General features: G+C 44.6%; 1 protein-coding gene across 1 annotated transcript in view; it reads right to left on the bottom strand.

The window, feature by feature from the left end:
• The window catches only part of CDC34 (cell division cycle 34, ubiqiutin conjugating enzyme), a 58012-nt gene extending 40865 nt beyond the window's left edge, over positions 1 to 17147 (bottom strand). Inside the window, exon 1 of the mRNA XM_070744994.1 lies at positions 16653 to 17147. Coding sequence (XP_070601095.1) covers positions 16653 to 16829 — 177 coding nt within the window. The 5' untranslated portion in view covers positions 16830 to 17147. The remainder of the gene's footprint in view (positions 1 to 16652) is intronic.

Raw genomic sequence — 17147 nt, 5'->3', positions numbered from 1 at the left:
TGTGGTTAATAGGAACTTGGGAGGGGTGATTAGATGCAGCCACAAAGCTTTCTTTCGAGAGGTTCAAGACCATCCTGTGTCCATCACCTGGGCGGAAGCAGAAGGAGGAGTCACCACGCTGGCACAACCTGAGTGGGCAATGTGACAAGTTTGTTGCTGGGGGGGGGGGAAAGGGGGGCAAGGCTTGTGAACTTTTTTAAAAAAAAGTTTGTTTATTTATTTTACAGAATAAAAAATTGATAGACATCTCAATAGTCCTTTACAGATCATAGTCCGTTTCCATTGCATTTCTTGCTTACGAATCTTTATGCAATGTGTTCATTTCAAAATAGGTAAAGAAAATAAGACAGATATGTAGTAATTATATACATTTATAAATATATAGAGGTCAGTAAACCTAGTGGGTAGAGAAGCAGGTACACATATAAATTATACTGCTCAAAAAAATAAAGGGAACACTCAAAGAACCCATCCTAGATCTGAATGAATGAAATATTCTCATTCAATACTTTGTTCTGTACAAATTTGAATGTGCACAACAGCATGTGAAATTGATTGTCAATCAGTGTTGCTTCCTAAGTGGACAGTTTGATTTCACAGAAGTTTGATTTACTTGGGAGTTATATTGTGTTGTTTAAGTGTTCCCTTTATTTTTTTGAGCAGTATAGTTTCCTCTGCTTATCCATCTGTTTTTTTTTGTTCTTTTGGACATTGTCTATATCAATATTACGTGTATATCTATTTTTGTGTACACTAACACCTTGTATCATTCTACCTTATTTCTATCTTGGATCCATTTATACCAGAGGTCTCAAACCCGGGCCACTTTAAGACTTGTGGACTTCAACCCCCAGAATTCCTCAGCCAGCTTTGCTGAGGTAAGGTGTTGAGCTTTGCTGGCTGAGGAATTCTGGGAGTTGAAGTCCACAAGCCTTAAAGTAGCCTGGGTTTGAGACCCGTGATTTATACCAATTGTTCCATATCTTGTCAGATTGTTTGTGATTTGTTCCCTAGATTTCCATGGTGCCCATCTCTACACGTTTATATATTTTATTGAAAATGTTGTTTTCCGATGAGATCTTTTCATTTTTCCACAATTGGGAATAAGATATTCTAGTCGCAGTTGTTATACACGTCATTAGGAGACTAACTGGCTCAAGGCTACCCAGCCGGCCTTTGTGCCTAAGGCAGGATTAGAACTCCCCATCACCTGATAATTGGCCAAAAGTCACCCAGATGGCTTTCATGCCTAAGGCAGGGCTAGAATTCCCTGCCTCCTGATGACTGTCCCACGGTCATCTTGCTAGTTTTCATTTATTTATTCATTTATTATTTGGACTTCCTTGCCATTTATTATTGCCCTCCTTGCCTTTCGAAAGCTCCTGAAGACCCACCTATGTTGCCAGGCATGGGGAAACTGATATACACCTAGCTATTATGGTTTTATGCATGGTCTGTTAGGTTGTGTGATTGTTTTTCTTTTATGATAAGGGTTTTAAATTGTTTTTTAACATTAGATTTGTACATGGTGTATTGTTGCCGTAGGCCGCTCTGAGTCCTCGGAGAGGGGCGGCATACAAATCTAATTAATAATAATAATAATAATGATAATAATAATAATAATTATTATGTCAATACAACACAGCAAACGAGATCACTATGCTGGATTTTGTTCTGGTTTCTGGTAGAAATTTAGTAATTACAAATAACTCTTATTAAATGCATCATTTCATGAATAAAGCAACTCCGTTTATTTCTCTGCTCTCCTGTACTTCAACACATTCCATACAGCACTCGGTCCGTTATCTCTCTCTTAGCCGCATTTCTCACATTCCTTTTCCTGCTTCACTTAAACAAGATTTATTTTCCTAACCAAATAACTTTGAAAAAACAGCAGCACTGACTGAATACAATACAAAATACTTTGGCTTACTTTAGCGTGGTAAAAACACATCCATTATTCTTTTCGGCCACGTTGAAACTCCACACTTCTTCTCCACTGACCCCTTGACGTGCCAAATAAATCACTACAATATTTAACCCATTCCTCTCCTTAATATCTTCTTCCAGACCTTTGCTCTCTACGTTTCTGGACCCTTCTGAATTTAGGGTTAACCCAGCGAGCGTCTGATTCTCCCTCACTAGATCCTGAACTCATAGCCCCATCCTGTGGCTGGCCTCCCACCTGCTCTACTACCTGTAACCTCGGACCCCACCCTACTTCATAAACACTATCTGAATTCGAGTCCTCAATATCTTCATCATCCTCCAACTGATCAGGAATACAACAGATTTCGTATTTCATCACCAGTCGGGCGCTTCCCAAGCACCTAAGACTGAGTGATGTAGCGGCGAATTATGTTTGCCGATCCCAGTAAAGCGGCCTTTTATTATTATTATTATTATTATTATTATTATTATTATTATTATTAATTATGCCGCCTTTTTCTGTAGACTCAGGGCGGCTCGCAACATGATAAACACAAAAATCCCAAACCTAAAATGAATCTAAAACCCTGACACTTAAAAACAATCATCCACACCCACATTTTCTACATCTTTGGGGTTGTTTATATTGGTCACAATAAAGCCATTGATCTGCAGAAAACGTCGGAACATTTAGAGCAGTGTTTCCCAACCTTGGCAACTTGAAGACATTTAGACTTCAACTCCCAGAATTCCCCAGCCAGCAGATGTTGGCTGGGGAATTCTGGGAGTTGAAGTCCAAATATCTTCAAGTTGCCAAAGTTGGGAAACACTGGTTTAGAGGATCTCAGGCAAATTTATGGCTCAGATTCCTTCCTGCAAATGTTAGTGTCCCAGGCCCACTTCACAGGGCTCTCTAAACGCTCTTTAATGCAGGTGAAACAACTCAAAAGGCTAAAAAATATACAGGTGGGCAAAATACACCTTCCTTGCCCAGCCAAGTGGGAGAGGCCACTGGGAAAACCATGGGATCTCCACAGGTGACTGTGTGCCCCAAGGCTTCAGCTGAGGCAGTTGAGGGAAAACAGCATCTGCCTTTATAAAGTTGCTCACAATTGACTTCGGGGGTTTGTGACTCATCCACAACTCCACCTAGGCCTGGGAGCAAGGAAGTGAGCCCGTGGCAGGAAGCAGGGAATTGCAACACAAGCCTTCAAACCCAGAAAATTTCAGTAAGTCAGATTTCGTTCAACGGAAGATTCTGTATTGCACTTCCCCTACATTTATCCATAACTTCTTGTTTACCGAGGACATAAATTTTCACTTATTCATCACTTTAGTCTTCTTACCAAATTAGGAATAGCACTTAGACTTATACAGTGGTATCTCTACTTATGAACTTAATATGTTCCGTGACCAGGTTCTTAAATAGAAACGTTTGTAAGAAGAAGCAATTTTTCTCATAGCAATCAATGTAAAAGCATTGGGGAAACCACAGGGAGAGTGGAGACCATGTTTCCTCCCAGGAGATTCCTAGAGAGGCCCCATGGAGCCTTCTCCCAGCCTTTTCCAGCCCTGTTTCCTCCCAGGAGATTCCTAGAGAGGCCCCATGGAGGCTTCTCCCAGCGTTTTCCAGCCCTGTTTCCTCCTAGGAGATTCCTAAAGAGGCCCCATGGAGGCTTCTCCCAGCGTTTTCCAGCCCTATTTCCTCCCAGGAGATTCCTAGATAGGCCCCATGGAGGCTTCTCCCAGCGTTTTCCAGCCCTGTTTCCTCCTAGGAGATTCCTAAAGAGGCCCCATGGAAGTTTCTCCCAGCCTTTTCCGGCCCTGTTTCCTCCCAGGAGATTCCTAGAGAGATCCCACAGAGGCTTCTCCCCGCCTTTTCTGGCCCTGTTTCCTCCCAGGAGATTCCTTAGAGAGGCCCCATGGAGGCTTCTCCCCGCCTTTTCCGGCCATGTTTCCTTCCAGGAGATTCCTAGAGAGGCCCCACGGAGCCTTCTCCCAGCCTTTTCCAGCCCTGTTTCCTCCCAGGAGATTCCTAGAGAGGCCCCACGGAGGCTTCTCCCCGCCTTTTCCGGCCCTATTTCCTCCCAGGAGATTCCTAAAGCGGCCCCATGGAAGCTTCTCCCCGCCTTTTCCGGCCCTGTTTCCTCCCAGGAGATTCCTAGAGAGGCCCCATGGAGGCTTCTCCCCGCCTTTTCCGGCCCTGTTTCCTCCCAGGAGATTCCTTAGAGAGGCCCCATGGAGGCTTCTCCCCGCCTTTTCCGGCCATGTTTCCTTCCAGGAGATTCCTAGAGAGGCCCCACGGAGCCTTCTCCCCGCCTTTTCCGGCCCTATTTCCTCCCAGGAGATTCCTAAAGCGGCCCCATGGAAGCTTCTCCCCGCCTTTTCCGGCCCTGTTTCCTCCCAGGAGATTCCTAGAGAGGCCCCATGGAGGCTTCTCCCAGCCTTTTTCGGCCCTGTTTCCTCCCAGGAGATTCTTTACAGAGGCCCCATGGAGGCTTCTCCCTGCCTTTTCCAGTCCTGTTTCCTCCCAGGAGATTCCTAAAGAGGCTCCACGGAGGTGTCTCCTCGCCTTTTCCGGTTACAGTTTTGGAGCCTTGGGTTTGTAAGTGGAAAATGGTTCTTGAGAAGAGGCAAAAAAATCTTGAACACCAGGTTCTTATCTAGAAAGCTTCGCAAGTAGAGGCATTCTTAGGTAGAGGTACCACTGTATACTGCTTCACAGCGCTCTCTAAGTGGTTTACAGAGTCAGCATATCATCCCGAACAATCTGGGTCCTCATTTTACCCACCACGGAAGCATGGAAGGCTGAGTCAACCTTGAGCCTGGTGAGACCTGAACTGGTGAACTGCAGCCAGCAGTCAACAGAAACCGTTTGCAGTACTGAACTCTAATCATTGTGCCACTAAGGCTCAAGTTAGTACAGTAATGAAACCAAAGATCCCTTGATATGGATTGCCGGTGCATGTTCACCAACTTAACGCCCTTTTGACACGTCGGCTATACCTCAACATACTGTAGTTTAGTATCAGAGCACACGGTGCAATGTTTTTCGGGCTGTTGTATTATTTACATTACTGCAACGCTCTCTACATGGGGCTACCTTTGAAAAATGTTCGGACACTTCAGATCGTGCAGAACGTGGCTGCGAGAGCCATCGTGGGGGCTTCCTAGATTCGCCCATGTTTCTGCAACACTCCATGGCCTGCACTGGCTGCCGATCGGTTTCTAGTCACAATTCAAAGTGTTGGTAATGACCCTTAAAGCCCTACATGGCATTGGGCCAGAATACCTCTGGAACCGCCTTCTACCGCACGAATCCCGGCAGCCGATAAGGTCCCACAGAGTTGTCCTTCTCTGGGTCCCGTCGACCAAACAATGTCGTTTGGTGGGCCCCAGGGGAAGAGCCTTCTCTGTGGTGGCCCCGGCCCTCTGGAATCAACTCCCCCGAGAGATTAGAACGGCCCCCACCCTCCTTGTCTTTCGCAAATTACTCAAGGCCCACCTTTATCGCCAGGCATGGGGGAACTGAGACATCCTCCCCCAGGCTTTTATATTTTATGTTTGGTATGTATGTGTTGCATGGTTTTAAATTGTTGGGGTTTTAGATATGTTTTATTTTAATATTAGATTTGTTTCACTGTTATATTGTTTTTGTATTACTGTTGTGAACCGCCCCGAGTCTTCGGAGAGGGGCGGCATACAAATCTAATAAACAATAATAATAATAATAATAATAATAATAATAATAATAATTTAGATTTGTCAGTCAGAATAACAAAGTTGGGAGGGACCTCGGAGAACTTCTAATCCAGTGGTTCCCAATCTTTTTTTGGGCCATGCCTCACCTAAGCATCTTTAAAATCCTGAGGCCTTCCCCCCCAATAATATATAATTCTTATTATTCAAAAAGTAAACTACTCATGCAGAGGAAGCCTAAAAGGCCATTAACTAGGTTTAAACAAGGTTCCAATTGAAAATAAAATTGCTCCCTTGTGGGGCATGGGCCCCACATTGGGAACCACTGTTCTACTCCAACCCCATGCTCAAAAATAAAAAAGGCGGGGGGAACCCTATGCCGGGTGTCTCCAACTTTGGCAACTTTTAAAACTTGTGGACCAACTGTCAGAATTCCTGAGCTTTAAAGTTTTAAATTTGCCAAGGTTGGAGACCCCTGCCTTATTTATTTATTTATAAAATTTGTATGCTGTCCCTCTCCGTAGATTCGGGGCGGCTCACAACAGTAATAGAAAAAACAATGTACACTACAAATCTAATAATTAAAACTAAAAACCCATGATTTAAGAAAACATACACACAACATACCATACATAAACAGTATAGGCCTGGGGAAGTTATCTCAGTTCCCCCATGCCTGACGGCAGAGGTGGGTTTTAAGGAGCTTACGAAAGGCCAGGAGGGTGGGGGCAGTTCTAATCTCAGGGGGGAGCTGGTTCCAGAGGGTCGGGGCCACCACAGAGAAGGCTCTTCCCCTGGGCCCCGCCAAATGACACTGTTTAGTCGACGGGACCCAGAGAAGGCCAACTCTGTGGGACCTAATCAGTCGCTGGGATTCGTGCGGCAGAAGGCGGTCCCGGAGATAATCTGGTCCGATGCCATTTCAGACAAGATTATATTATTATTAGAGTTGGAAGGGACCTTGTAGATCATCTAGTCCAGTGATGGGGAATCTTTTTTTCCTTGGGGGCCAAAAGAGTGTGTGTGTGTGTTATTGTGCATGTGTGAGTGTCCACACGCATAATTCAATGCTTGGGGAGGGCGAAAACAGCTTCCTCTCCCCCCTGGGGGCCTTCTGGAGGCCAGAAATGGCCTGTTTCCCAACTTCTAGCGGGCCCAGGAGGCTAGTGTTTTGCCCTCTCCAGGCTCCAAAGGCTTCCCTGGAGCTGGGGGAGAGTAAAAACGCCCTCCCCCATCCCCCTGGAAGGTCTCTGGAAGCAAAAAACCGCCTTCCCAGAGCCTCCGTGCGAGCCAAAAATTAGGTGGCTGGCACACACACGCACATTGGAGCTGAGCTAGGGCAACGGCTCGCGTGCCAGCAGATATGGCTCCGCGTGGCACCCGTGCCATAGGTTCACCATCATTATGTAGTCCAGCCCCCGCTCAAGCAGGAGTTCCTACACCATTTTGGGCAAATGTAGGATGTTCTGCTTAAGCAGGGGGTTGGACCCGATGACCTGTAAGGTCCCTTTCAACTCTAATAATAAATAAATAAATAAATAAATAAATAAACGGCAGTCCAATCTCCTTTTGAAGGTCTCAGGTGTTACAGCTCTCATGACCTCTGTAGGCAAGCTGTTCCACTGGTTGATCGTAAGAAGGTTCTTCCTTATTTCCAGGTTGAATCTCTCCTTCGTCAGCTTCCATCCATCGCTCCTTGTCTGTCCCCTTCAAGTACTTTGGAAAACAGCTTGACCTCTTCCTCTCTGTGGCAGCTCCTCAAGTATTGGAACGCTGCTATCATGTCTCCCCTGGTCCTTCTCTTCATCAGACTGGCCATGCCCAGTTTCTGCAACCGCTTTTAGTATGTATGTATGTATGTATGTATGTATGTATGTATGTATGTATGTATGTATGTGATTTTTATGCCACCCTTCTCCTTAGACTCAGGGCGGCTTACAACATGTTAGCAATAGCACTTTTTAACACAGCCTCCACAATCCGGGTCCTCATTTTACCCACCTCAGAAGGATGGAAGGCTGAGTCAACCTTGAGCTGGGGATGAGATTTGAACCGCTGACCTGCAGATCTACAGTCAGCTTCAGCGGCCTGCAGTACAGCACTCTACCTGCTGCGCCACCCTGGCTCCAGTATGTTTTCGTTTCCAGTCCCTTTATCATCCTCAGACAATTGTTGTCCAATCTCTTCTCTGCCAGACGTTTGAACTGGATGTGACATTCTTCTTCACCTATCAAGTCCTTCCCAAGGGACCTAGGACAGGCACATGTTCCCGTCGAGTGGTGCTAAGGGTATCGTTTCAGGATGTTCCAAATTATAATGATTTTTGCAACGGACTGACTTTGTTAATTAATTAATTAATTAATTAATTAATTAATTAAATTTGTATGCCGCCCCTCTCCCTAGACTCGGGGCAGCTCACAGCAGTGATAGAAACAATGTACAATACAAATCTAATAATACGAAGTTAAAAACCCATAATTTAAAAAACATGCACACAACACACCGTACATAAATTATATAGGCCCGGGGAAGATATTTCAATTCCCCCATGCCTGACGGCAGAGATGGGTTTTGAGAAGTTTACGAAAGGCAAGGAGGGTGGGGGCAATTCTGATCTCTGGGGGGAGTTGGTTCCAGAGGGCCGGGGCCGCCTCAGAGAAGGCTCTTCCCCTGGGTCCCGCCAAATGACATTGTTTAGTCGACGGGACCCGGAGAAGGCCAACTCTGCTGACAGTGTTCCAAATGGTGCTCCTGTTGTTTTGGGATTAAACCCAAGGTACCGTCATCGTTTCCGTTTGCCACAGCCATTTCATTATTCCCTCCCATCCTCCCATTCTACAAATCCTTTCTAGTCAAAAGTTGGGATTCAAGGAAAGGGCCATTTTTTGTCAAGCGGACCAGGTGCAATTGAAGCCTTATTCGAAAAGAAACCATCACAAAAACCACATAAATGATAGAAAAAAACATGCTCTTTCTAATGAAATAAAAATGAAGATGATTGAAGGTGAGAAAAAAGAGAGCGATAGAAAAAAAGCTAGTTCTTTCTAATGAAGATTGAAAGTGAGGAAAGAGAGCTCTGTTTTCTCACCTTCAATCATCTTCATTTTTATTTCATTAGAAAGAGCATGTTTCCCCTTATCATATATCTGGTTTTTGTGATGGTTTCTTTTCAAACAAGGCTGCAAAAATCAATCAGGTGGACACTTGGTCCACTTGACAAAGAATGACCTGAAACTGTTCTCCAGAAATACCATTTGGGTTTGGGAAACGCTGCCCTAGATACCAAATTATTTCTACTGTTACCAGCTAAAGTGCCACAGCACTGGTAGCACCTAATTATTTTTGGCTGATGTAGGACTGGACTTAGTCTTCACTTCAGGACCATAATTGAGCCCCAAATTTATATTGCTAAGCGAGACATTTCTTCAAGTGAAATTTGCCCTGTTTTACAATCTTTCTTGCCACAGTTGCCCAGTGAATCATTGTGGTTGTTTAGTTAGTAACACGGCTATTAAGGGAATCTGGCTTCCCCATTGACTTTGCTTGGGAGAAGGTCCCCAAAAAGCTGATCATATATCTTGTTTTTTTATTAGGTATTTCAAATAATAAATATAAAAAAGAAATATGTTACTTAATAATTCATATATTAGTAGCTGCTAGGATAGTTTTTGCACAAAGATAGAAAGAAATGGAGACACCGAAAGAAAGAAGAAGTACTCAGGAAAATTATAGAATGTGCAGAGCTTGATATGATGACGAGGCGGTTAAATAATCAAGAAGAATCGGAATTCTATAATATTTGGCAGATAGTATATATCTGGTGGGATAAAAAAAATGTCTAAGAATGTTCAACTATTAAGTCAAAAAGTTAAATTTATTAAAAAGAACAAGTTATGTAGTGATGTTTTATAATAGAATGTATCTATATATATTCAATGAGATAACGATGTTAGAAAATATATACATTTCAATATATCACTAGATTTGTTTTCAAATAGCGAATTGTAATAGGTATTTTTTATAATTCTCTGAATTGATCTAGACAATAATAAGTTTTTCCTTTTGTACAAGGAAGACTTTTATTTTGAGCGGAGCAAATGTAGCTCCTTTTTATGCTATGTGTTGTGTTCGTAATGTTTGTCTTTTGAAAAATAATAAAAATATTTAATTTTTTAAAAAGCTGATCCTATGAATCTGGGAAACTGGGACCGTCATAAATATGAACTGCAATGCGCCAAGCACCTGAATTTTGATCATGGGACCACAAGGATGCTGCAATGGTCGTAGGCAGGCGGAGGTTGCTACTTACCGCCACTACCGGTGCGATGCGTGCGCAGCTTCAGGTTGCCAACATGCCTGCGCATATATCCCAGCACGATTTTGCTTCCGCGCATGTGCAGAAAGAAAAATCTCGCAAGAAGACGTGCAAGAGAGATTTTGGTTATTTTTTTGCTTCTGCGCATGTGCAGAAGCAAAAAATTGCCAAAATCGCACATGCGCGCATGTCCCCTCACAGGATTTTGCTTGCTGCGCATGCTCAGAAGCAAAATCTTGCTGGGATGCACACATGCGCATACAGAGCTGTGCGTGCAGCTCCATTTTCGCTACTGGAGCACAGTGTGTCCCAGACCGGGTAGCAACCGTATATTATTACTATTACTATTACTATTATTATTATTATTATATTAATTAGATTTGTATGCCGCCTCACTCCGAGGACTCAGAACGGCTCACAAGGGAAAAAAAACAGTACAAATCCAATATTTAAAAAACAGTTTAAAACCCTTAACATAAAAACAACTTCCAGCAGATGTGGTAGATAAATCCACAGTAACTGAATTTAAACATGCCTGGGATAAACATATATCCATCCTAAGATAAAATACAGAAAATAGTATAAGGGCAGACTAGATGGACCATGAGGTCTTTTTCTGCCGTCAGACTTCTATGTTTCTATGTTTAAACAATCATACATCTCATGCAGACCATACATAAAGTGGAAACAGCCCAGGGGAATCAATTTCCCCATGCCTGACGGCAGAGGTGGGTTTTGAGGAGTTTATGAAAGGCAAGGAGGGTGGGGGCAGTCCGGGGGGGAGTTGATTCCAGAGGGTCGGGGCCGCCACAAAGAAGGCACTTCCCCTGGGTCCCACCAGATGACATTGTTTCGTCGACAGGACTTGGAGAAGGCCAACTCTGTGGGACCTAACCGGTCGCTGGGATTCGTGCGTCAGAAAGCGGTCCCGGAGATATTCTGGTCCAATGCCATGAAGGGCCTTATAGGTCATAACCAACACTTTGAATTGTGACCGGAAACTGGTCGGCAACCAATGCAGACTGTGGAGTGTTGGTGTAACATGGGCATACCTAGGGAAGCCCATGATTGCTCTCGCAGCTGCATTCTGCACGATCTGATGTTTCCGAACACTCTTCAGAGTATAGTGGTTATAAGCGTAAAAAGTGGTTATAGGCAGTAATGGGCAGCCAAAATTTTTACTGCCACACTGCGGGTGTGGCTTGGTGGTCATGTGACTGGGTAGGAGTGTCTTGCCGGTCATGTGACCAGGTGGGAGTGGCTTGAACGATCATCATCGTTCAAGTTAACTGTTAAGTCCTCAACTTACAACCTCACCAGTGTCGCTCGCTGGGGTGACAATTTGCTTTGTGTTTCCCGCGCTCTCCTTCCTGGGTTGCGCCCTGCCTCAGGCTTGGTAGTTAGGTGAATGGGCGCCATTAGCTGTTGAGAAAAGAGGGGAGAAGAAATGGGCCTCCCGCAACACCTGCCGGTGCTGGTGTCCCTGCTGCTTTCTGAGGAGGAGGAAGAGGATGGGAGGGGGATAGTCAGCTGGAGCTGGGCACACAGCTTCATTTATTTATTAGATTTGTATGTCGCCCCTCTCCGTAGACTTGGGGCGGCTTTCCGCCGGTGGGACTGCGTTCCACCCCATACTGCCTGCTGCCCACCCCTGGTTACAGGCGTAAAAAAACCCGTCATAAGACACATTTTGCAGTACAGTGTTCGCTCGATTTTCATGGGTTCGAACTTCGCGAATAGCCTATACAGTGATCCCTCGATTTTCGCGATCTCGATCTTCGCGAAACGCTATATCGCGATTTTTCCCACCCGATGACGTCACTCTCTTCCTTTCTCATCTTTCTCTCTCTCTTTCTTTCTCTATCTTGCTTCTTCCTCTCTCACACTCTCTTCCTCCCTCTCTCATCTCTTTCTTTCCTTCTCTCTCTTTCTCTCTCTCTCCCCCTCTTGCTCTCGAGCGGCGGGCGGGCAGCAGCGAGGAGCCGAAGATCGGGGTTTCCCCTTTGCGTGGGCGGCGGGGAAGACCCAGGGAAGGTTTCTTCGGCCGCCCAGTAGCTGATCTGCTCGGCAGCAGCGAGGAGCGGCGGGGAAACCCCGATCTTCGGCTCCTCGCTGCTGCGGCGCTGCCGAGCAGATCAGCTGCTGGGCGGCCGAAGAAACCTTCCCTGGGTCTTCCCCGCTGCCCAGGCAAACTCCACCATCTGCGCATGCGCGGCCATGGAAAAAGGGTGCGCATGCGCAGATGGTGTTTTTACTTCCGCACCACTATATCGCAAAAAATTGAGTATCGCGAGGGGTCTTGGAACGTAACCCTCGCGATACTCGAGGGATCACTGTACCACGGTTTTTCAAAAAAATATTAATTAAAAAATTCTTCGCAGTTTTTTTTTCCTATACCGCGGTTTTTCCCGCCCGATGACTTTATACGCCATCGCCAAACTTTTGTCTGCCATTGCTGATTGGCCAAAATCTTGGCCAATCAGCGTTGTTATTGCAAAAAAAAAAAATTACTGTGAATAAATAATTATGTTTATAAATATCAGGATCACTGTGTCTTATTCAATGGTGAGTACCAGTAATAATGGTGAGTAAATAGTTGTTAAGGGAATGGGAAATGGTAATTTAGAAACATAGAAGTCTGACGGCAGAAAAAGACCTCCTGGTCCATCTAGTCTGCCCTTATACTATTTTCTGTATTTTATCTTAGGATTAATATATGTTTATCCCAGGCAGGTTTAAATTCAGTTACTGTGGATTTATCTACCACATCTGCTGGAAGTTTGTTCCAAGGATCTACTACTCTTTCAGTAAAATAATATTTTCTCATGTTGCTTTTGATCTTTCCCCCAACTAACTTCAGATTGTGTCCCCTTGTTCTTGTGTTCACTTTCCTATTAAAAACACTTCCCTCCTGGACCTTATTTAACCCTTTAATATATTTAAATGTTTCGATCAAGTCCCCCCTTTTCCTTCCGTCCTCCAGACTATACAGATTGAGTTCATTAAGTCTTTCCTGATACGTTTTATGCTTAAGACCTTCCACCAGTCTTGTAGACCGTCTTTGGACCCGTTCAATTTTGTCAATATCTTTTTGTAGGTGAGATCTCCAGAACTTAGGGGTTTTAAGTGTTAAGGGAAGGCTTGTGATACTGTCCATAGCAAAAAATGGTGTATTTGCTTCCGCATGTCTACTTCGCGGAAATTTGACTTTCGCGGGCGGTCTCAGAACACATCTCCCGCGGAAATCGAGGGAACACTGTACTGCTGTAACTTTGAACGGTTACAAAACAAACTGTTGTAAGTCGAGGAATGAGATAGAGCCCAGAAAAAGACAGATGGGGAGCCAAGAAAATGAACCAGACACCAGGCGTTCTTCTCATTGTAATTTCTATTTATTGCCCTACTGAGACAGAAACCTCTCTCCTTTGATCAACTGACCCCAATCTTTAAAGAATGCAAACAGCAAGCAGAATGAACCATGACACCCCTTAAAAGGCGTGCAGAATTAACAATTCTTTCAGCCATTAAAATCTATCTTAATGTGGTTGCTAACAAGGCAGCTTTTAATTGCTTTTTAAAAACTTAATTTGAAGTAATCAGTTCCTGTCATTCGGGTTCCTTTGTCCAAAGGAATTCCAAATTATGCATAAATGGCAGGGACACCTGATACTGCTTTGTGGGAAACAAAGGATTGAAATTTTATACACCGTGCAAGAAAAATACCGAAAACAGGTTTCAGAGCAAGCCCACAATCGAGATGGCTAACAATAAAAACCATAAACAAGATCTAAAAACAATAAATATCCATATTAAAGACGTACAAGAAAAAGTCCCATCAATGTGGCGAGGGGGGCGTTTGCCCAGGTTCGCCTGGTGCACCAGTTGTGGCCCTATTTGGACCAGGACTCACTGCTCACAGTCACTCATGCCCTCATCACCTCAAGGTTCGACTACTGTAACGCTCTCTACATGGGGCTACCTTTGAAAAGTGCTCGGAAACTCCAGATCGTGCAGAATGCAGCTGCGAGAGCAGTCATGGGCTTCCCTAGGTATGCCCATGTTACACCAACACTCCACAGTCTTGCATTGGTTGCCGATCAATTTCCGGTCACAATTCAAAGTGTTGGTTATGACCTTTAAAGCCCTTCATGGCACTGGACCAGAATATCTCCGAGACCGCCTGCTGCCGCACGAATCCCAGCGACCGATTAGGTCCCACAGAGTGGGCCTCCTCCGGGTCCCGTCAACTAAACAATGTCGGTTGGCGGACCCCAGGGGAAGAGCCTTCTCTGTGGCGGCCCCGGCCCTCTGGAACCAACTCCCCCCTGGAGATTAGAACTGCCCCTACTCTCCTTGCCTTCCGTAAGCTCCTTAAGACCCACCTTTGTCGTCAGGCATGGGGGAACTGAGACATCTCCCCCGGGCATATACAATTTATGAATGGTATGTCTGGATGTATGTTTGTTTAGAAATTGGGTTTTTAAAATATTTTTAAACAGTAATTTAGATTTGTTGTAAATTGTTTTTCACTTTGTTGTGAGCCGCCCCGAGTCTGCGGAGAGGGGCGGCATACAAATCTAAATAATAAAGAAATAAAAATAAATAAATAAATTCACAATGATGAATTCACCAATTCATTCCTTTGAAGACATATGTTAATTTTTTTTAAAAAAAATCAATAACTATTTATTAGTTGAGGAGAACATGTCGCCAAACTTCAATAAACCAGAATTTCTGATCCTGTTATTGAAGAATGGTTGAGGAATTGTGCTTTGAGGAGAAATAAAACTTGGGAGTATGTAAGAAATGAAAAGGTTATTATTTATCCTACTCAATTTCTAGAGAAGCTGCAATGATCCAAAATGACTCTTCCAGTAATTGAAATTGTTATACAGAAAGGGGAAGAGAGAGAAGTTTAAAACAGGGGAGCTTTTCAGATTGCCTCAACATTATTTCCTCAATGTTGGATTATCAATTCTCATTTCTGTAACTATTATAACCCACACATCTGGAAAGCAGCCGGGTAAACAGGAAATGGTGATATGAAGACACAGACACACACACACACACACACACACACACACACACTTGCTTATTTGCTCATGCTATTCTTTACAACCATGACTCCTTTAAACAGAAGTACAAATCCGGAAAAGAGAGAGGAAAACGAACAAAGGGCTTGTGCAGTAATTCTGCCCAACACAACACACCAAAAGCCCTTGTAACATCTGAAAAGTGCTGTAATGGTATGGTCCTGATCACAGTTTAATCCCACATAAAAAAGAGCCATAGCTAGCAAAAACATAATAATAATCTGTAAAAAAGAGGAAGAGGCCAAAAAAAAAAAAACCTCCCAAAGATTTATACAGTCATTCTGGCCAACACAATTTAAAAAAAGGAAAAAAAATACTCCTGCCACTGAAAAAGCACTTTTCAGGATCAATTTAATCCCAGCCTAAAAAATGAGCAATAGCCACAGCAAAACCATCCGAATGTTTAGCAGAAGTAATCAGATCTCAGAGCCCGGGGGGGATTTATTCCGAGAAGCTGGATTTCTCAGAACTGGGGTTTGATCTACCCAGTTTGGTGGCACTTCCTCACCAGGAACCCAGCCAGGACTGCGGTGGTTTGTTTACTTCTCAGATAGGGATTTATAGCGTCTGTCGCCTGGTACGTGTGTGTCTACTGGGAAGAAAGTCTCTCTTATTATTTCCCCCATATGCTCAGATGGGATCCAGGAAGAGGGCAGGTATCCCAAGCTGGAAAGGGTCCACACTGAGATTTCCACTCAACTTTCCCTAGTTGGGGGTTTCTCCCCCACAACTTTTGAAAAAAAAACCTTTGTTGGTTTTTTTTTGCCTTTTTTTTTTAAACTGGAGCACTTGGGAGATAGAAAGATAGAAGATTGACGGCAGAAAAAGACCTCGTGGTCCATCTAGTCTGCCCTTATACTATTTCCTGTATTTTATTTTAGGATGGACTCAATCTGTATAGTATGTGGGGCAAAAGGAAAAGGAGGGGACATGATCAAAACATTTAAATATGTTAAAGGCTTAAATAAGGTTCAGGAAGGAAGTGTTTTTAATAGGAAAGTGAACACAAGAACAAGGGGGCACAATCTGAGGTTAGTTAACTTGGGGGAACGATCAGAAGCAACATGAGAAAATATTATTTTACTGAAAGAGTAGTAGATGTTGGAACAAACTTCCAGCAGACATGGTTGGTAAAACCACAGTAACTGAATCTAAACATGCCTGTGATAAACATATATCCATCCTAAGATAAAATACAGGAAATAGTATAAGGGCAGACTAGATGGACCAGGAGGTCTTTTTCTGCCGTCAATCTTCTATGTTTCTATATGGATATATGTTTATTCCAGGCATGTTTAAGTTCAGTTACTGTGGATTTACCAACCACGAGATGCTTTGTGAAGAAGGCAGCTGTTTCCTGGTTCCCCATTTGGGGCTTTCAGGATGATTCACTTTCTTTCTTCTTGGCCCTGTTGGGAGAAGTTTTACCCATCGGGATCCAACACAATCTCTAACCATCCCAAAGTAAAGTGTCTGGTCTCTTACCTGGTTTATCCTTACCTGGCTGGGGATGATGGGAACTGTAATCCAGCCTCCCCCATAAAGACCACCAGGGAGAGGAAGGTGCCAAAACAGTCACACAAACACACACAGAGGCAGCAGCCCCCTTCCCTTACCTTGAAATAGCCCCCCTCGTAATGCGTATTGGGAGGCCCGAAGATGGCCACCTCCCAGTTGTAGAGGTCCCCCTCGTCCACCAGGCTGACTCGGAAGCCCTCCACGGGTTCCTCCTGAAGCCCTTTTAGCTCCAGCAGCAGGGCCTTCTGCGAGCTGGGCACAGACAACCGCGCCATGTCACCGGCTTGGCAGAGGAGGCGATAAAAGGACGTAGGCCTCGAGCGAAGCCGGGGACTCGCGTGAGCGCGCCGGCCGCGAAGGGGGAGGGGGGAAGCGGGCTGGAATAAGCAGCGCCGGGCCGGGCCACAGGAAAGGAGAAAGAACGGAAGCGCTGCGGACCCGAAAGAGCGCCACGAACGAACCGCACCACTGAGAGGCGGCGGCACAACAACAGAGAGAGGCGGCGCGCGCGCGGTGCTCCCTGGGACGCGTAGTTCTTAATGGGAGGGAGCAAAGTAGAGAAAACCGCCTCCGGACACACGCCTTCCTCCACC

Source organism: Erythrolamprus reginae, chromosome 1 (assembly GCF_031021105.1).
Source record: "Erythrolamprus reginae isolate rEryReg1 chromosome 1, rEryReg1.hap1, whole genome shotgun sequence".
Taxonomy (NCBI): Eukaryota; Metazoa; Chordata; class Lepidosauria; order Squamata; family Dipsadidae; genus Erythrolamprus; species Erythrolamprus reginae.
The sequence above is the reverse complement of the archived record's forward strand: the minus strand, read 5'-3'. Positions and strand labels throughout refer to the sequence as shown.